The sequence below is a fragment of the Phocoena sinus genome, chromosome X (assembly GCF_008692025.1).
Source record: "Phocoena sinus isolate mPhoSin1 chromosome X, mPhoSin1.pri, whole genome shotgun sequence".
Taxonomy (NCBI): Eukaryota; Metazoa; Chordata; class Mammalia; order Artiodactyla; family Phocoenidae; genus Phocoena; species Phocoena sinus.
In genome coordinates, this window is record NC_045784.1 from 129616133 (window position 1) to 129634297 (window position 18165).

Below are 18165 nucleotides of genomic sequence, written 5' to 3' on the forward strand. Positions count from 1 at the left end.
GACAGGAGGGCCCCAGCCTGTCTTGGGGATCAAGGAGCCATCGGAAAAGCGGGGACCCAGCAGAGAGGGGGCAGGGAATGAGGTACCCGTGGGAATGGCAGGGATCGCCTCTGGGAAGGCTCCCCCAAGGGCCAAACAGGAAGCCAGAGAATGTTCCCAGAGTGTCACCGGCACCCTAGGGCACGTGAGCAGGGGTGAAAGCCCGGCCCGCCATGCCCGCAGTGCCCTTGTGTGGCTGTCCCCGTCAGCGGGCTCTGGAGCACAGGGATTCAGTCTGAGGACCAGGTCACCGCCACATGCCTACTCAACGGTCCCCTCTGCCAGCCCTGAGGCGCAGGGGCTCGGCCTGGGGCCCGCGTCACCACATCCCAGCGTGGGTGACCCCTTGGCCCTGGGGTGCGAGGGAGCTCACTGTGGAGGATGTGTCACACCGTGTCGGTGGAGTGGTGCCCTCTGCCAGCCCCGGGGGGGGCGGGGGGCCTCGTCCTGGGGGCCGGGCCCTCCAAGGCCGCCGTCGCCGCCCCCTCCCCGCTGCATACCTTGCCCACAGCCGAGCAGCTGGGAGGCTATTTATAAAGGCGGGTGAGATCAGCGGCCGAGGCTATAAATGCGCAGGCCGCGGCCGGGCCCCACAGGAGCAGCCGCCCGGGGCGCCGGAGCCGCGGGCAGCGCTGCCGGGATGAGCACCAGCGCGCTGGGTGGCGGCGGGGACAGCGGCAGCAGCAGCAGCAGCAGCAGGTAGGGCTCGGCCTGGGCGCCCGGGGCCCCCGGCGCCTCGCGCGCGCGCTCACCGCCCACCCACCCCACCCACAGCTCGCAGGCCTCCTGTGGGCCCGAGTCCTCAGGCTCCGAACGGGCCCCCGCCGCGCCGGCGCCACGGATACTACGGGGGCTACTAGGCTCCGACGACGAGGAGCAGGAGGATGCCAAGGACTACTGCAAGGGTGAGGCCTGCCTCGGCGCCGCCCGCGGGGAGGGGCCAGGGCCAGGGCCAGCCCACGTGGGCCGGGCGCCGGCGGGCCGCGCTGTCCTGGGCACGGGGAAGGCAACACCCCCACCGCGCCCGACGGGCTCCCTTCCCCAGGTGGCTACTACCCCGTGAAGATCGGGGACCTGTTCAATGGGCGGTACCACGTGGTGCGCAAGCTGGGCTGGGGCCACTTCTCCACCGTCTGGCTCTGCTGGGACATCCAGTGAGTGCCCCCTCCACCCCCCGAGGCCCCACGCCAGCTGGGGTCCTGCCCTTGGGCACCGCTGAGGCCACGGCGACGGCCCCGTGGGTCTGGCCGGTGCCGGCAGCCGACGCGGGTCTCGGTGTCGCAGGCGCAAGCGCTTCGTGGCCCTCAAAGTGGTGAAGAGCGCAGGGCATTACACGGAGACAGCTGTGGATGAGATCAAGCTCCTGAAATGTGTGAGGCGCCTCCCCTACCCGCTCCCAGCGCCCCAGGAGCCGCCCAGGGCCTGGCAATGTGGGTGCAAGGCCTGCCGGGGCTCCGCGGGGGTGGGGGCAGGGCTCCCGGAGGGGCAGGCTCCAGCTGGCTCCGTGGAGTGGGAGGACCCGAGGAGCGGGCAAGGGCGGGCCGGCAGCCTTTCTTCCAGCGGGGCCCAGCTGGGGCGGGAGGGAGGCCCCCACCCCAGAGGGGCCGCCCGGGGAGCAGCTGGCGAGGGGCAGGTGGCAGCCGTCTGTGGCCCCTTGGCTTTTGCTCCAGGTCCGAGACAGCGACCCCAGTGACCCCAAGAGAGAAACCATTGTCCAGCTCATCGACGACTTCAGGATCTCTGGGGTTAATGGAGTCCGTATCCTTCGTAGGCTGAGCAAGCAGTGTGGCAGCGCAGGGGCCAGCTGGCTCGTGCCTTCCCAGCTCCTAGGGCCTCAGTTTGCCGATCTGCACGATGGGGATTATCCCTTCCAGTGACACTGCGAAATATCTCCATCACCACTTTGGGGATTTGTGTTTCTGTGGTGGGGGGCAGGGAGCGGATAACCAGGTTGGCACTGGCTATCCACGGGCGTTGCTGGGTTACCCCCAGGTGGGAGGGCCCACCTCTGTGGCAGTGCCTTCCCTTTCGGGGGGCTGTCCGTAGGCTCTTTGGCAGACTTGGGTGTAGGACTGGAGATGGGCTGAGAAACCCGTCTATTCCTCCAGTGCCCTCTCCCTAGGGTGACCGCGGAAGGTACTGTCCCAACTGGCACACCTAAGAGTGACGGGGACACTGTGACACCGGGATGGTAGCAATACCGGGACCTCCCAGACCCGGCTCTGCACTGCCCGAGGCTCGCTGCTCCCCCACCCCAGCTGAGGGCGGGCAGGGCCTGTGCCCCAGCTGCTTGCCCACTGACCGCCCTTCACTCCCGGCCCAAGACGTGTGCATGGTACTGGAGGTCCTAGGCCACCAGCTCCTCAAGTGGATCATCAAGTCCAACTACCAGGGCCTGCCCGTGCCCTGCGTGAAGAGCATCGTTAGGCAGGTGAGCGGCAGGCGTCTGGCCGAAGGGCGCTGCGGGGCGGCCTGGGCGGCGCCGGGGGAGCTCAGGAGCGGCTCCCCCCAGGTGCTGCGCGGCTTGGATTACCTCCACACCAAGTGCAAGGTCATCCACACGGACATCAAGCCTGAAAACATCCTGCTGTGTGTGGGCGATGCCTACATCAGGCGCCTGGCCGCGGAGGCCACAGAGTGGCAGCGGTCAGGGGCCCCGCCCCCATCCCGGTCCACAGGTACCAAGAGGCTGAGCGGGGCGGGGCGGGGCCCGTGGGCCTCAGCCCCTGCCTGAGTCTCGGTTCCCTTCTGTCACACTCCATGCTCTGCCTGCCCCACCCCCCAGTCAGCAGTGCCCCCCAGGAGGTGTTGGTAAGTGGGGGCGCCCCTCTTCCTGGGCCTCACCTTCCTCAGCCTCTCGGGTTCCACCCTCCCCAGCACTCCTGCAGTGGCACTTCCAAGCGGCTGGGTGGCCCAGATGTGGATGATACGCAGAGTGGGCCACGTGCCCCAAACTGCCCTGGGTGGCTGCTGGGCTCGCCCCCGCCTCAGTGGAAGGACACTGCGTCCGAGGCTGGGAGGGGACGGAGCGGCCCCTAGGGGAGGCTGGCACCCACGGGCAGGCCTGCTGGTTCCTCCCCAGCCTCAAGCTCTGGGGAGTGGCGGGCAGGAGGGGAGACAGGAGGCGGGTGAGGGGGCGCTGCCACGTCTGGTGTCCCCGGAGCCCCCGGGCCTGCAGGCCGCGGGCAGAGGCTCGGGCTGCTCAGGGGATGGGTGACGGGCACCCCGGAGTGACCCTGGCTCTAACGGCAGACCGGTAAGCTGTCCAAAAACAAGAGGAAGAAGATGAGGCGCAAACGGAACCAGCAGAAGCGGCTGCTGGAGGAGCGGCTTCGGGACCTGCAGAGGCTGGAGGCCATGGAGGCAGCGGCCCAGGCCGAGGGTGAGGGGCCAGGGGGGCGCAGGGCCGCCTGGCACGTGCCGCAGCGGCGTCTGCTCACACACCACCTCCGCCCGTCTCCCCAGACGCTGGCTCAAGACTAGAGGGGGGCAGCGGCTCCACCTCCTCTTCTGGCTGCCACCCTGGGGGGGCCGCGGCCGGCCCCTCCCCGGCCTCCTCCTCCCCTGCCCCCGGGGGCAGCCGCAGCCTCAGCCCCAGCTCCCAGACCTCAGGCTTCTCGGGCTCCCTCTTCTCCCCCGCCTCGTGCTCCATCCTCTCAGGCTCTTCCAACCAACGCGAGACCGGGGGCCTCCTGTCACCCAGCAGTAAGTCAGGCAGCGGCAGGCACAGGTGGGCGGGGCCGGGCGGGGCAGGTCCAGGCCAGCTCAGTCTCTCTCCCTTCTCTTGCTTCCCCAGCACCATTTGGTGCCTCCAACCTCCTGGTGAACCCCCTAGAGCCCCAAAATGCAGACAAGATCAAGATCAAGATCGCAGACCTGGGCAACGCCTGCTGGGTGGTATGAGCGGGCGCCCTGCTATGAAGGAGGCGGCACAGGCCTGAGCCGAAACCAGCACCGGCCCGCCTGGTCAGCAGAGCTGGGCCCACGGCAGGGGGTGGGGGGCCACAGGGAAGCGGCCAGCCTCAGCCTCAGGTCATCTGGCCAGACCCTCGGGACACGTGGGGACGCTGAGGCTCAGAGTGAGCCCCACTGTGCTCCTTGGGTGCACGGCCCAGAGGAGGTGGGAGACGAGAGGGGGGCAGTGAGGGGAGGCCAGCCATGGCCCCAGCTGCTCCCCAGGGCTCCCCTTGCCTGCAGCACAAGCACTTCACCGAGGACATCCAGACGCGGCAGTACCGGGCCGTGGAGGTGCTCATCGGCGCCGAGTACGGGCCCCCGGCCGACATCTGGAGCACGGCGTGCATGGTACATCCGTTTGGGCTACCCCTGCCCAGAGCTGGCCCACCGGCCGCAGCCTCACCCTCTGCCCCTTCCAGGCCTTCGAGCTGGCCACTGGCGACTACCTGTTTGAGCCACACTCCGGAGAAGACTACAGTCGTGATGAGGGTAGGGGGAGGCAGGCCCTGGGCTCGGCCTCGGGGTCTCCCGGCCGCCCGGCTTCCTCCCAGCCCCCTGTCTATTCACAGACCACATCGCCCACATCGTGGAGCTGCTGGGAGACATCCCCCCGGCCTTTGCCCTCTCGGGCCGCTATTCCCGGGAGTTCTTCAACCGGAGAGGTGGGGCCGAGCGGGCGCAGGCCACCTGGATGCAAGGGGCGGGGCAGGGACCTTGGGTTCTGAAATAGGGGGAGCAAGGGGTCCCAGATCAGAGTCCTCCCTGGTGGAGCCTGACCTAAGGCCCACCGGCCTGCCCCCAGGAGAGCTGCGGCACATCCACAGCCTCAAGCGCTGGGGCCTGTACGAGGTGCTCACGGAGAAGTACGAGTGGCCCCTGGAGCAGGCCACGCAGTTCAGCGCCTTCCTGCTGCCCATGATGGAGTACATCCCCGAAAAGCGGGCCAGCGCGGCCGACTGCCTCCAGCACCCTTGGCTCAACCCCTAGGCCCAGCTGGTGCTTTGGGCAGCGTGGGACGGTCCTGGCTGCCCCGACCCCCAGCCCTCAGTGCCTTCACGGAAAGCAGGACGGCTCCGCCCCACCCACCCTGCTGAGTGCCTCACACCGCCCCCTCACACCACCACCACCACCACCCCCCCCCCCCCACCGAGCAGGGCAGACAGATACCAGGGCCAGGCCTGCCTTTCAGAATTCGTTCTGCCCCCAACCCTCGCAGAGGGCCCTCTGAATGGGAAGCGTGCTGCCTGTTTTCTTAATAAAGTGTGACTGAAACACCAGCGTCCTGGGGTGACAGAAGCACGCGGCCAAGGGCTGGGGCAGAAGTGGGTTTATTCTGGGTCCACCCACCGAGCCACTCAGGGTGCTGGGGGCGCGAAGGGGATCTAAAGGGCGGGCCGAGACAGTCCCGGGGACGGCCTAGGCCTCCACGGCCCGGCCGTTGATGACGCGGATACGGCGGATGATGTCCTGGATGGCTTCTGATGTGGTGCCCCGGCCCCCGATGTCTGGGGTGTGCATCTGCGGGAGACGGGCAAGCTTGGGCGCACAGCGGGGCCCGGCCAACGCCTGCGCCCTAGCCTGCAGGCAGCCCAGGGCTGCCCACAGTGCCCCGTGGCCTGCAGGGGCTGGGAGCGCCACCAGGAGGGCAGCAATACCAGCTATTATTCCTGCTCCTGCCCCAAAGGCCCCCGCTCTGCCCGGTACAACCCCCCGCCTTGGGGGAAGCACAAGGTGCCAGGTCGCCATTTCCAGCCCCTCAACCCGGGCTGGGCTGGGAGCTGGACGGGAGGCAGGTGGGGGGAGCCTCACATTTTCATTGTCCATGGATGCCAAGACGGCCTTGCGGATGGAGGTGGCGTAGGAGTGGAGCCTGAGAAAGAAGGGCAGACTTTGGTCCTCGCGGCCTTGGGCACGGGCCGGGGGCCAACGGCCCGGCATCGAGAAGCCACTTACTTGAGGTGGTCGAGCATCATGCAGCTTGCCAGCAGCGTGGCCGTGGGGTTGGCGATGTTCCTGTTGGCGATGCTCTTGCCTGTGTTCCTCGTAGCCTGGAAGAGGCGAGACGAAAAGGAGGGGGCTGGGAAACACAAGGACGTCGAGTGTAGACTGCATTTGTGTAAAGCGTCCAGAACAGGCAAATCCAGAGACAGAAAGCAAATGACTCTGGTGCCAGGGGCTGGGAAGGGGGAACAGAGAGTGACAGCCACAAGTACGAGATTTCTTCTGGGGGTGATGGAAACGTTCTGGAATTAGAGAGTGGGGATGGTTGCACAACTCTGAGTATCTTAGAAACCAATAAATCGTACACTTTCAACGGGTGACCTAGGAAGTCTGTGAGCTACAGTTCACAAAAGCCAGGGGCCCTGGCACTGCTGGTGGCACTCACCGTCTCAAACACGGCATACACGTGGCCGTAGTTGGCCCCAGCTACGAGGCCGGGGCCCCCGACCAACCCCGCGCAGACGTTGTTGACGATGTTGCCGTAGAGATTGGGCATCACCATGACATCGAACTGCTGGGGCCGGGACACCAGCTGTGGGGCAAGGAGGGGACGGCCAGCACCTGGAGCACAGGCAGCCCCGGGAGCCCAGGGCGGGGGCCGCGCAGCATGGCAGCCTAACTACCTGCATGGTGGTGTTGTCCACGATCATATTCTCGAAGGTGATCTGGGGGTAACGGGCTGCCACCGCCCTGCAGCACTGGAGGAAGAGCCCATCGCCCAGTTTCCTAAGGGGGATGCAGGACACCAGCTCGGCCACTGCAACCGTCAGCTGGAGGGACGGGGCACGCAGACGCCACAGAAGGCTGGGTTCTAAACTACAACCAGTGCCATCTGCGGGACGGGCAGAATCCCATTCCACCTCCCCTAGGTGTGCACTGCGGTGAGGCCACAGCTGGGAAACGGGCAACAGGGCGTAGTCCCGGGCCCCGAGTCCCAGAGAGCAGGCCCGGGCAGCAGCGCGGAGGCGCGAGGCGGGGGGCATACATGATGTTGGCCTTGTGTACGGCCGTCACTTTCTTGCGCCCGCTCTCCCGGGCCAGCATGAAGGCATACTCAGCAATGCGCAGCGACCTGGCCTCGGTGATGATCTTCAGGCTCTCCACCACCCCTGCCACACTCTGAGAAGGGGACGAGCGAGAAGAGGCCCACGGCCTGTCTGAGCCTGCCCTCTAGCACGAGGTTCCCCTCGGGCACGGCGTCCCCGACCAGCGCCCTAGCCGAGCTCACGCCCGCCAACACGCCCCCACCTCATGCTCCAGGCTGCTATACTCGCCCTCCGTGTTTTCCCGGACGATGAGGATATCTATGTCCCTGTGCCGCGTCACCACTCCCGGCAGGCTCTTACAGTGGATGACGTTGGCGTAGAGGTCCAGGCTGGTGCTAGGGGCACAGGGGGAGAAGCAGCCGGCAAGTGCAACGTGTCTCTGCTGGCATGCCCACCCCCGCCAAGCCCCCAGCCCATGCACTTGGCTCTCACCGAAGGATGTTGTTTCGGGATTTGTGGGATGGCGGCAGGTTATGGTTTGTTTCAATATTGCCTGCAGGACAGAAACAAGACCAGCAGGCTGGAGAGGGCGCCCCAGGCTCAGCTGTACCACCGTATCCCCCTTTCCGACCCAGGGGACGTGTGCCAAGGGTGACTCCAACAGAAGAACACAACAGCTTCCGGCGGCAGAAGTGTTTCATGGAACACTCTAGCGTAACTTGCAGCGCAAGCCCCATGGGGGCAGAGGGGCATGTGTGTCTACGCGTTCGGTTCACTGATGGGCTCCTGGCACGTAGCACGCACTCAATAAATACTGAGCGAATGAATGAATGAACAAGGGTTGGCATCTGGCCAGAAGGTCTTGCTAGACCCTGGGTGGGGAATGGCAAGGCCAGGGTCTAGCCGGACAGAAAGTGACCACTCTTGCTTACTAACAGGCTGGTGGCTAGGCTGGCACCAGCAAGGGGACCTTGGCCACAGTTAGTGCCAGGCCCTGCGTCGAGGAAGCACAAGAGCTGCAGCTCAGAGGCAGGCAGGGGTTGCCTGGAAAAGACCACAGCTTCACCTTGGCTGGGACCAGGGCATCCAGAGGGCCAGCAGCTGCTGAGAGAAGGCAGTCAGAGGGTGCCAAGTAGAGGAGGGCTTTCTCAGGGCCCCCAGGGCCGCCGGCCCTCCAACTCACACCCTGCCTGGACTTCCTTCACCCAGAGTGCCTTGGGCACCCTGTAGTTGACATGGCTGCCCCTCCACGTGACTGCCAGGGCCTGGGGCTCGAGCTGGGTTCATCTTTGCTCACTCAGTCCTCACACAGAGCAGGTAATGGTCTGAAGTTTGCAGAATGAGTGATGGAAACAGTTAAGGACCTGGCGCAAACCAAGGCAAACTCAGAAAGGGTAAAGCTCCCGTTTGTGACATGCACAGCTGTGCCGACTGGAACCAAGGCGGCAGGCAGAGGGTTACAACTGCATCTCTGTGACATGTGGTTTGGGAAGAAAGACTCTGAGGGTCAAAGCTGACTCCAGCAGAGAGGGCTGCCTCAGGAGGGAAGAAGGGGGTGGAAGGGGGCCCATCCCTGGACAGGCTCCCGCAGAGCCTAGTGCCACTGAGATCTCAGAATCGCAGCATCAGTGGGGCCCCAGGGACAAGTGTCGGCTTGGAGGTGAAACGAATCACGTGCGGTGCCCCATCCTGGCCCCCGAGCTCACCCTTCAGGGCCACGCGGTTCCGCCGTATGGCCATGATGGCGTTTCGGATGTCCTCCTCGTCGGCGTTGGAGCTCACGTGCACCTCTTCGAAGTCCACAGGCACGCACGCATGCCTGGGGCAGAGCAGGGTCAGGGCGGCGGCCCCAGGCCTCCGTCTGGGAAGCCTGCCTGGACCACTGGGTGCAGAGGCCTCTCCCCTGCTGCTGCCCACCCTGCCCTGGCTCTGGCTGAGGGGAGACTGAGCCCACCTGCGCCAGCTGACAGGCGTGCACTTACACTCCACAACGCTGTCAGTGGGCCTGGTTCCACCCTCCCCGTGCCCGGGCCGGCCTGCTAGGATCGCAGACACTGGGACAAAAGGCCTCCCACCACTGGCTCGCTGCCCCTCTTGGCACAAAGTTCTCAGGGTCCCCCTGGCTGGGCCCAGGGGCTCTGTACCTGAACACAGACTTGACGTGCAACATGAGCTCTGGCCCGATGCCATCCCCTGGGATCATGGTGACCGTGTGCCGCCCACCATACTTAGCCGACGGGGGCTAGAAGGACGGGGAGGCCTTCAGTTCCCTTTCCCCCTCCAGCACTGACCCAGTGGGAAGGCCCACTGGGAGGCGCCAGCTTGGGGTACCACACCCCTACACCCTGCCCCACCCACCCCAGACAGGGCTGCTCACGGCGGGGGGCGCTGCTGGGTCGGGAGGACAACAGCAGAAACAGGCCCCGTCCCCGCCTGGACCCGGGTCAATCCCAAAGCAACTAAAAGCCCCAACCTAACAGGCAGATGAGAAAAACACTCACAATTGTTTGTTGCTAGAGGCGGGACAGGAAGGAAGAAGACACAGATCAGTCAAGGCTGGAGGAACAAGCTTTGCTGGGGAATGGGGCTGTTTCCCTGGGGCGCCGTCTAGCACGGTTCAGGGGAGAAGGGGTGGGCGAGCTCTGGAGACCGCACCTCAGGGGGAGAGACACAGAAGGGCAGGGAGCCCAGAGGCACGACACACGCGCGTGCACGCACGCCCACGCACACACAGGCGGGCACACGTGAACATCAACACACGCACGTGCACGCACACACTCGGGTGGGTACTTACTGAGAAGCTCCTCCGGGGGGCTTCGTGGGCACCTAGAACCTGGCAAAGAGAACCCAGACGCTAGTGGTTGCCGTCTAGCCCAGAAAGCCCATTTGGCAAAAGGGCCAGCCGAGCTCCTGGCAGGGAAGGCGAGCGTCCTCACCGCGCCCAGACAGGCCCTGCGCCTCACCCGTGCACCACTGTCTAGCGCACAACAGCACACAGACCAGCCCGTCGGAGCACCGCGGAGGGTCGCTACAACGCTTTACACCTCCTTCAGGTCCCTGGTCGGTGTTTTAAAAAATGTTTACATCCCGCTCCCCACCTTTTCTTGTTTCTGGTCTTCTTCAGCCAATTATTCCTGCTCAGTGATGTCTGTAACTTGGAAAAGTTGGCACACCAAACGTAGTACAATAGGGAAATCATGATAAACCACTGGGCCACCACGACCATCATTTACATCATTTTAAAAATCATGTTTTCTTGTTACAAAAGCAGCATATGGACAGAACACGAAGATCGGGAGGAAGAAGATAGCACCCAGCCCCGTCCACCCAGAGATAAGCACTGTTGGCACCATGGGGAATAGCCCTCTAGAATCAGAAATCTAAAAATGCAACCATTTGCAGAAGAATAGCAGATGCCAATCTTTCAGAAGGCTTTCATGAAGGATTGCAAAACTGCTTCGTGGCATACATGGACGACAGATGTCCCCACCCCCCCACCTGAAACAGCCGCGCTTGGTCACACCGGTGCCACGGCTGACAGCTTCAGAGCAAAAGCCACCCGAGCCAAATGGGACAGGTGCTCAGAGTGACCCATCTGGAGTCCCCACACTTTCCTGGAAGAAGCAGCCCATGTCCCAGCTCCCACCGCAGCGGGGCTACAGGCCCACACACTTTCCTCCCTGTTGTGCCCCGCCTGGGTGCCCCCTTCAATCCAGAGACAGGGGCAGGGCCAAGGTCCTCCTTATCGCCTGGGAATGCCCTGCCACTTGCCTGCTGGGGCAGCAGCAGATCGTTCCAGCCAATGGCAGAGTCACTGTGGCCATTTTCCAAAGAGCCATGCCTTCCTGCTAGAAGTCTAGAAAGCAGAGGCTGACCGCCCCACCTGGGTCTCCCTGGCTGCTTTTCACAAGGCTCCCCCTTGCACAGAACTCTGGCAGCACAGGGGTTAGGAAGGGGGTGACTAACAGGACAACAGGCCCTGGGGGTTTCTGCTGATCCATGGGGCCCCCGGGTCTGCAGCCTAACGCATACTTGGGGCTTTTCTGTTTTCCTTCTAGCAGTTGTCAGTATCTGGATTCATCTTATCTGTAGGCTCTCAATACAAACTTGTGGATGGTGTTTGTATTGAGACTGCCTTTCCTCCAGGAAGCCTTCCCTGATGCCCTAAGGCTGCTGAGCTGTTGGTCCCCCTGGGCTCCCAAAGCCCTACCCACCCCACTCCCTTCCCCTCAACCACAATCTCACTAGGTTATCGCTGCTGTGCTCCCTCTCCTACCCCTAAGCCCCTGAGAGTGGACACCATGTCTGTCTGATCCCCTACTGTCACCCCAAGACCGAGCAGAATGCCTGGTCCAGAGCTGGGACACAAAAAACATTTACTGAATGAATGAGCATATCAGAAAATGAAGGAAGATATGACGGGCTTTGAGGCTAGGTCGACCTCGGTCCAAATCCTCCATCTACTACTCTTGCTGGCAAATAGCTTAACCTTGCTGAGCTTCCCACCCTTACCTGAAATCCACAGAATAGAGGTGCCCACTTTATCTGACTGCTGGAAACATTAAGCAAGAAGAGGTATGCAAGCTGTTCAGTCGCTAGAAGGGCACACGGGGCTATGCAAAAGCATACGCCCCCCTTTACCCCACCAGCCCCTCAGGCCAGTGTTCAAGGCTGCTGGCCAGTGAGGGGATGCTGGGCTGACCCCTACAGCTCCGAGCAGTAACTCCTCCTGGGTTTCAGCCCTCTGAGGTCTACTGGCACCTGGCAGGTAACCTGGCTGTGCCGGTGAGCCAGCGCTCACACCAGGCCTGGCTCTGCATCTGCGCAACCACACCCCACCAGACCCTGGACCCCATCACTACCACCAGGGCCGAACGTCCCTCTCACCTGCTCCCAATGCTAGACGTTCCATCCAGCTTTGGCCAAAGACCCGAAAGCTCTCAGGATAGTGACTTCCCTGACCTTGCTCTGGACATATTCAGGCACCTTCCTTCAGGAGGTTACAAAGATTCTGTGAAGCTACCTATCAAAGGAGCCCAATATGAGGCAGGATGGGATATATGCATTGGTCTCCAGCTTGTTCATCAAGCGGGAAGGTGGACTGTTACCCTCGTCCTTTGATAGTGCCACAGAAAGAAAGGAGTCCAGAATGGTACGTGTCCCAGCCTAAGGGCTCCCATGATCCACATTTTAGTGAGGGTTCTCTCATCAGCATGTTTCTGTTGGATCAAGTACCAATGGTGGCTGCATATTTTCCCACGAGGTCCCAATTAATGGGACCAAAGATCTGGGCTTCATCTCTAAAGGTTCCCATACCCAGGACAACCAGTCTCAGGGCAAGGCATTGCCCAGCTAGCAACCTTGCACTGCCCCCCCATCCCTGCCCCAATATAGACACAAGCACACACGGGGGAAGTCAGGGAGGAGACAGATGTCCCCACCAAGATCCTGCAAGAGCCTAGCTGCCAGGGACCTCTGGAAAGCCTCTGGTGAGCAAGTGGGAGGAGTCAGCATTTTAAACATAATTTCATAAACCAGAAGCTGTTACAGGGCAGTCTTCCCCAGGGCTCAGAGGGGGGAAGCATGGCCGAAGACATGTCCACAAGTAGTGTCAGCAAAGTCACAGAGTTCTGGAAGGTCAGAGTTGGGTGGATCCTTTGAGACAGAGGAGAAACTGGAGCCCAGAGACATCAGACCTCTTGTCCCTCAGGGCCAGTCCTGACTCGATGACGCTTCAGATGGCTTCCAACCCACCCAGGGACTAAATTATCCTCATTCAAGCGTGTCAAGAGAGAGGAATCAGACCTGAATAACCAAGATCCTAAACAGAGAACAACGGAAGCAAAGCCCTCGCGGCCTCCCAACCCGCCAGCTTCAAGAATCCTAGCTCCTTCCCATTCCAGGCGCCTGCGGTGGGGGGGGTGGGGGGGGGGAACGAGGCTCTGGGGCGCCGGCAAAGTCCGATTCGCCACCTCCACTGGGAGAGGTGGCAAAGCGGTCCACAAAAGGGAAACTTGAAGAGGCAGGGCGGCCAGGAACCGATTCCCAAGAGGGCAAGAGCAAGGCGGGCCGGCCACGTGACCGCCTTGGGGGAGGGGTTTCCCACAAGGACACTAGGGAGGTGACATTGCCCCCCGGGGTCCACCCTCCCCGCCCATCGGGAGCTCCCCCGCCACAAGATGCAGACCCCTGAGAAGCCAGACCAGAATCAACTTTGGCTAACCCCTTCACTGACAGCGAAGGTGGCCAATCAACCCTGGCCCGCAGCGCTCTCCCCTCCCCTCACGGGACCCGCAGCCAATCGGGCCCCAGGACGCTCCGAGAGCGGGGGCCGCCGGCCTAACCGCGGCGAGGTGCGAGCACCCCTCAGCGATCGCCGCGGCTATTCCCGTGGCCCGCTCCTGCTTCTCACCTCCCAAGGACGGCAGAGGAGGGCCGGCCTGAGCACTGCCTTCACAGCGCCGGCAGCGGCCGTCGCCACCTTCAGCGCCATGATGTAAAGTGAGAACTGCCGCAGGTTCCGACTCGCAGATGCCGCTCTCGCGAGAGTTCGGCGGGCGCGAAGTCCCGGGAGGGGGCGTGGTCCCGCAGTGAGCACGCACACGGCCGCGCCGGTTTTTACGCCCTCTTCCGGCGCCGAGAGCGCCGCCGCCGCCCCCGCCCCGCCGCCGCCGCCGTCGTCGCCATCTTGTGGGGGAGGGCGGCCAGCTGGGCCCCTGGTCCGGGGAGGGGACACGTCAGTGCCGCTGGCGACGTCACAGGCCCGCCCGGCCCGCCGGTCCCTGATTGGCTGCTGCGGCCTCTTACGCGTCGCGCTTCCTCGTCTGCTCCTCGTGTTCAGGGGAGTCGCTCTCTTTTTCCCTCGGCAGAGAAGAGGCGATGGCGGCGCTGGCATCTCTCGGCGCCCTGGCGCTCCTCCTGCTGTCCGGCCTCTCCTGCTGCTCAGGTAGCGGCCTGGCCGGAGCTCGTTTCTGGCGAGCCTCTCACCCACGACTGGTGGTGCGTTGGGGGGAGGAGGGGTGCGGGCGAAGCGGGGGTCTGGGCTTTCTTCCTCAGAGAGGCAGGTGGTCTCTGGTCGCGGCAGCCGAGCCCACCACGCGCTCTTGCATCACACACGTTTACCAAGCAGCTGGGCTGCTGGGAGAAACAGTCTAGTCTGTCCCTCGTCTACTTCCGCGAGGAAGAGTCCCAGAGCCTCTCCCGTGCGCCTGGCCCCAGCTCCAGCAGGAGAAATGACACACGTCCCTGCTGCCACTCCAGGAGCTCCCGGTCCCGGAGGGGGGTCGGACAGGAGCAAAGCTCTGCAGCGCCGGGCGATCGGAGCGAGAAACTGGGCCGGTGGAGAGGAGCCACCTGACCCGGTGCGGTGGGGCCAGGCCTCTCCAGGAAGAGATCTCTGAGTGAAGAGGGAGCAGGGACGGTCCGGGCAGAGGGGCCCGGAGTGCGGGCGAGTTAGAAAGGAACTGAAGAGGGAAAGATGAGTGGGCCTAGAGTGCCTAGATCAGGCGGTTGATTTGTTTCCCCCGAGGCCTTGCCATATCCTTATAGGGTTTTTCCGGCGGAGTCAGATGGCTTCACGTTCTTGAAAGGTTGTTAACACTTAGTGGCAGGGCTGAGCTCAGACTGGAGTCCAGAAGTTTGTTTAGGAGGAGGTCCTTGCAGGAGCCCCCACCCCGGGCCTGGGGGCCTGGACTGGGTCAGGGCCACTTTCAGTGCATTCACTTTACCTGCCCTACTTCAGGCCAGCGCCCTTGATGCCTGCAGTGTTTCACCAGCCTAACTGGCCTCCCCGCCTGCACCCTGCTCACCTGCTCCTCAGGAACCCCCCCACGCTATAGTCGGTGATGCCTGGAAAGGACAGACCTAACTATAAAGCCCCTCTGTGCTCCCCCGTGTCCATAGGAAAAAGGTCAAGTCTAGCAGAGCGTGGAAGGATCTGGGGGATGTGGCTCCTGAGAACCGCCTCCCACCCATGTTCCCAGGCATCTTCCTCCCGCTTCCTCCCGCCGTTCCAGTCCCACGGCCTCCTCTGACTGCTTCAGCCTAAGTCACGGCCCTGCCCGGACACCACATTTGGAGAGCAGTTGGCGCCTTGTGATTTAGGTGGCACCTTTCCTTCCCTTTAGCCTCTAGCAGTGTGGAGATGACTACGGCAGCATCCTTTTTCTCAGTGCAGCGCTGTTCAAGGGGACAAGTTATGCTTACGGACCCAGACCCTCTGCCATTTCTTTCCCTCCGGAAACGCTGGGGCCAGTCGTGGCTTTCTGTCAACTGTCTGGGGCAGAGACCCTTTCCTTCATATCAAAAGCCCCCATAGGTTGCCAGCAGCACCACGCTTTGCGTCTGCAGAAGAAGCCTTCAGTAAACTGTCCAGAGCCACGCGTGGCTCTGAATTGAGGGCAGCCTGGCCACCCGCTGGGCTTCTAGGGTGCTCCAGGGCGGACCGCAGCCCCAAAGCATCACACGGCTTCCCTGTCTGCAGGTCCAGGGCCCTTCGTGTGCTCAGCTGATGAGCTCTGGGAAGTGGGGTTAGGGTGGTCCCTTCTGCCCCTAACCCAGCAAGCACAAGCCAGGCTTTAGCCGTTCATCTCTGCCTCTACAGCAGAGGCCTGTGTGGAGCCCCAGATCACCCCTTCTTACTATACCACCTCGGATGCCGTCATTTCTACTGAGACTGTCTTCATCGTGGAGATCTCCCTGACTTGCAAGAACAGGGTCCAGGTGAGGCAGTGGGGGTTCAGCCAGGAGGGTGCGGGGGCGAGAGGTGAGCAGTGAGGCTGAGACCTGGGGCCCTCACTGGCAGTGGATGGGGTCAGACCTGGGGGTCCGTGTGGACAGGGAGAATCAGGGTTTTGATTCCCAGGTGTAGGAGAGATCAGGGCACAGCCAGGCCAGATTCTAGCAGATACTTAAAGAACATTCCCCTCACCTGCCTGCTCTGCTGCATCTATGTGCGGTGATACAGACAGGCATCTTGCTGTGTGTGGAAAGGGCATACGTGTGAAGGGAGAGACAGCCAGGGTCAGCCCCCAGGCTTCTGCGTCCCTTTGCTGGTTGCTCTTTGCCGAAGTGTGTGTCCACGTGTGTTTCGTCATTTCAAGACCGAGCAGCCCTGGCCTCGGCCTCTGCAACCTAGAGGCGCAGAGAAGGAAGGAAGTTGGGCCTTTGTGGGTACAGTCTTCCTTAGGCAGCACATCGGGTGTCCGCGACCGTGACACCCCCTTCCAGGCTCAGAGAAGAAACAAGAACACTTCACTCATCCCGCCCGTGTCCAGTTAACAGGCTTGCCGTGCATTAGGGAGGCCAGGCGTAGGGGAGATGTGGCCCCCAAGGAGGGAGACAGACGTGGAGAGTACCCCCGCCAGACACACCGCAGTCCCCGGCTGTGCCCGGCGGCCTCCTTACCCACACACAGGCCGAGGGTGCTACTCCGGGTGGCAGAGCGGGGCCTCACCTGCAGCCAGAGAGGGGAGAAGGTGACTCTCCTTTTATCCCCTCCCCCAGAACATGGCTCTTTATGCTGACGTCAGTGGAAAACAGTTTCCTGTTACCCGGGGCCAGGACGTGGGCCGATACCAGGTAAGGGATGCTGTGGTGGTCACTTTCGCGGGAGGCCACCCGTTCACAGGTGTGGCTTGGAGGCCGGGCCGGCAGGGCTGGGGTTCTTGAATTCGATGCGCTGGCCGTGGCGCCATGTGCACTGCCCACCCCCTGCCGAACACACCCCACCCAGGTGTCCTGGAGCCTAGACCACAAGAGCGCCCACGCAGGCACCTACGAGGTCAGATTCTTTGACGAGGAGTCCTACAGCCTCCTGAGGAAGGTGAGTGTCCCCGAAGGCCACCCAGGCCTGCAGTAGGGGGGGCATAGCCCACTGCCCCAGCTGGCTCCACCCTGAGGTCCCCTCTCTGACTTGGAGCAGGATGGCCGGTGGGCGCCTTCCTGCTCACCCACCCCACCTGGCCCTGTGCCTTCCGTGTCACTCCTTCGCCCACATTTCTCCTTCCACGACTCTGGCCGGTGTTCCTGCCTCTCCCACCCCACCCAGCATCGCCCCCTGACCCCAGCACCTCCCTCACAGGCTCAGAGAAATAACGAGGACATATCCATCATCCCACCTCTGTTCACAGTCAGCGTGGACCATCGGGTGAGTGGCCAGAAGGGGCTGGCCTGGCACAGGGGAAGGAGGGAGCCGGGGGCTGAGCCAGGTGGACCAGTGCGTCTTCGCGCCCCAGGAGGAGGGTGGCTGGAGCGGCCGGCCTTCTCACCCGTCCCTCCCCCGAGAACGACTTTGGCCTCCTTTCTTGCAGGGCACCTGGAATGGGCCCTGGGTCTCCACCGAGGTACTGGCCGCTGCCATCGGCCTAGTGATCTACTACCTGGCCTTCAGCGCCAAGAGCCACATCCAGGCCTGAGGGTGATGCCCCCCCGCCCCCCCTGCTTCTTTGAATAAACAGTTACCAGCTATCCCAAGCACCAGGGCTGTGTCACACACACGGGCAGAGCTGGGTGACCGGCATCCCTCCGCCTGCCTAGACGGCACAGGCACCGAGTGGGGGCAGGTCTGGAGGTCCCCTTCCTCCTTGTGTACGTTTGCTTTACTCTTGGCCATTGTCAGCGCTCCCTTCTCAGCCCCCTAATACCCAGTGCCCACCGTCTCGCAGGGCTGCCTGCCTGGTTCCGGGCGGGGCACGGGGCTGTCTCTCCCCTCCGCCCCCCAATCTCTGGCAAAGAGTGGCCTTGTTCTCCTGCCTGGGCCCGCTTAGGGAAGGACCCTCTGACCACCTGCCATTTTGAGGGCAACTGCCCAGGGCAGGTGGCGTGGGGAGCTTCCCCGAAACCCAGCAGTCAGCAGTGCACGTAGCCACGGCCCCTCCTGGCCTTCGGAAGGGCCCTGGGCAGGAACCACACACTGAAGTACTTCCTGTGCTTTTCCTGGGGGGCGCTGCAGGCGTCCCTGTGGCGCTTATGCGGTCGAAGCTAGTACTCCAGGTAGCTGTCCAGGGGGGTGGTCCTTCCAAGCTCCCCGCTCCAGCGTGGTGCCTCCCAGGATGCTCTCACCTCTGGTGTCGGGTGGGGCGCGGAGAAAGGCACAAGAGAGGGCCCGGACCCCCAAGCCTCCAAGGAGCCCATCGTTAGCCCTTTCCAGTTCGGCTGTGTACCTTCCCTCCAGTGAACCCGC

The 18165-nt window shown here is 63.1% G+C and overlaps 3 protein-coding genes across 12 annotated transcripts; 2 read left to right on the forward strand and 1 right to left on the reverse strand.

The window, feature by feature from the left end:
• Positions 1–608: 608 nt before the first annotated feature.
• On the forward strand, positions 609–5263 carry SRPK3 (SRSF protein kinase 3). Of its 4 annotated transcripts, XM_032619819.1 has the most exons (15): positions 609–738; positions 814–944; positions 1085–1193; positions 1324–1411; positions 1710–1797; positions 2364–2470; positions 2552–2717; positions 2825–2850; positions 3292–3421; positions 3505–3744; positions 3836–3936; positions 4237–4344; positions 4416–4485; positions 4566–4658; positions 4799–5263. In XM_032619819.1, exons 1-15 carry the CDS (start codon positions 680–682, stop codon positions 4981–4983), a joined length of 1701 nt encoding a protein of 566 aa, XP_032475710.1. In that variant the 5' UTR covers positions 609–679; the 3' UTR covers positions 4984–5263. The 4 variants fall into 4 exon arrangements, with proteins under 4 accessions (XP_032475710.1, XP_032475709.1, XP_032475708.1 ...); XM_032619818.1 differs by having other exon boundaries at positions 4237–4485; positions 4799–5049; XM_032619817.1 differs by having other exon boundaries at positions 4416–4658; positions 4799–5049.
• A 45-nt stretch (positions 5264–5308) lies between these two features.
• On the reverse strand, positions 5309–13913 carry IDH3G (isocitrate dehydrogenase (NAD(+)) 3 non-catalytic subunit gamma). 6 transcript variants are annotated; one of them, XM_032619821.1, is made up of 13 exons: positions 13396–13913; positions 9778–9816; positions 9485–9496; positions 9128–9225; positions 8690–8802; positions 7476–7536; positions 7246–7378; positions 6983–7116; positions 6621–6723; positions 6383–6529; positions 5950–6044; positions 5806–5866; positions 5309–5514 (listed from the first exon to the last, which is right to left on the reverse strand). In XM_032619821.1, exons 1-13 carry the CDS (start codon positions 13876–13878, stop codon positions 5413–5415), a joined length of 1581 nt encoding a protein of 526 aa, XP_032475712.1. In that variant the 5' UTR covers positions 13879–13913; the 3' UTR covers positions 5309–5412. The 6 variants fall into 6 exon arrangements, with proteins under 6 accessions (XP_032475712.1, XP_032475716.1, XP_032475713.1 ...); XM_032619825.1 differs by having other exon boundaries at positions 9485–9638; positions 13396–13519; XM_032619822.1 differs by lacking the exon at positions 9485–9496.
• On the forward strand, positions 13799–17450 carry SSR4 (signal sequence receptor subunit 4). 2 transcript variants are annotated; one of them, XM_032619828.1, is made up of 6 exons: positions 13799–13929; positions 15589–15704; positions 16488–16562; positions 16717–16806; positions 17065–17130; positions 17294–17450. In XM_032619828.1, exons 1-6 carry the CDS (start codon positions 13863–13865, stop codon positions 17396–17398), a joined length of 519 nt encoding a protein of 172 aa, XP_032475719.1. In that variant the 5' UTR covers positions 13799–13862; the 3' UTR covers positions 17399–17450. The 2 variants fall into 2 exon arrangements, with proteins under 2 accessions (XP_032475719.1, XP_032475718.1); XM_032619827.1 differs by having other exon boundaries at positions 13803–13929; positions 15586–15704.
• The last annotated feature ends 715 nt before the right edge of the window (positions 17451–18165 follow it).

Coding starts and splice junctions, on each gene's coding strand:
- SRPK3 (XM_032619816.1), top strand. CDS start 680: ATGAGCACCAGCGCGCTGGGTGGCGGCGGGGACAGCGGCAGCAGCAGC. Junction 3,422..3,504: donor GGCAGCGGCCCAGGCCGAGG/GTGAGGGGCCAG, acceptor CCGTCTCCCCAG/ACGCTGGCTCAAGACTAGAG. Junction 3,745..3,835: donor GGGCCTCCTGTCACCCAGCA/GTAAGTCAGGCA, acceptor TTGCTTCCCCAG/CACCATTTGGTGCCTCCAAC.
- SSR4 (XM_032619827.1), top strand. CDS start 13,863: ATGGCGGCGCTGGCATCTCTCGGCGCCCTGGCGCTCCTCCTGCTGTCC. Junction 13,930..15,585: donor CGGCCTCTCCTGCTGCTCAG/GTAGCGGCCTGG, acceptor CTGCCTCTACAG/CAGAGGCCTGTGTGGAGCCC. Junction 16,807..17,064: donor CCTACAGCCTCCTGAGGAAG/GTGAGTGTCCCC, acceptor CCTCCCTCACAG/GCTCAGAGAAATAACGAGGA.
- IDH3G (XM_032619820.1), bottom strand. CDS start 13,878: ATGCCAGCGCCGCCATCGCCTCTTCTCTGCCGAGGGAAAAAGAGAGCG. Junction 8,803..9,127: donor CACGTCAAGTCTGTGTTCAG/GTACAGAGCCCC, acceptor GCTCTGCCCCAG/GCATGCGTGCGTGCCTGTGG. Junction 6,045..6,382: donor TGTATGCCGTGTTTGAGACG/GTGAGTGCCACC, acceptor CGCCTCTTCCAG/GCTACGAGGAACACAGGCAA.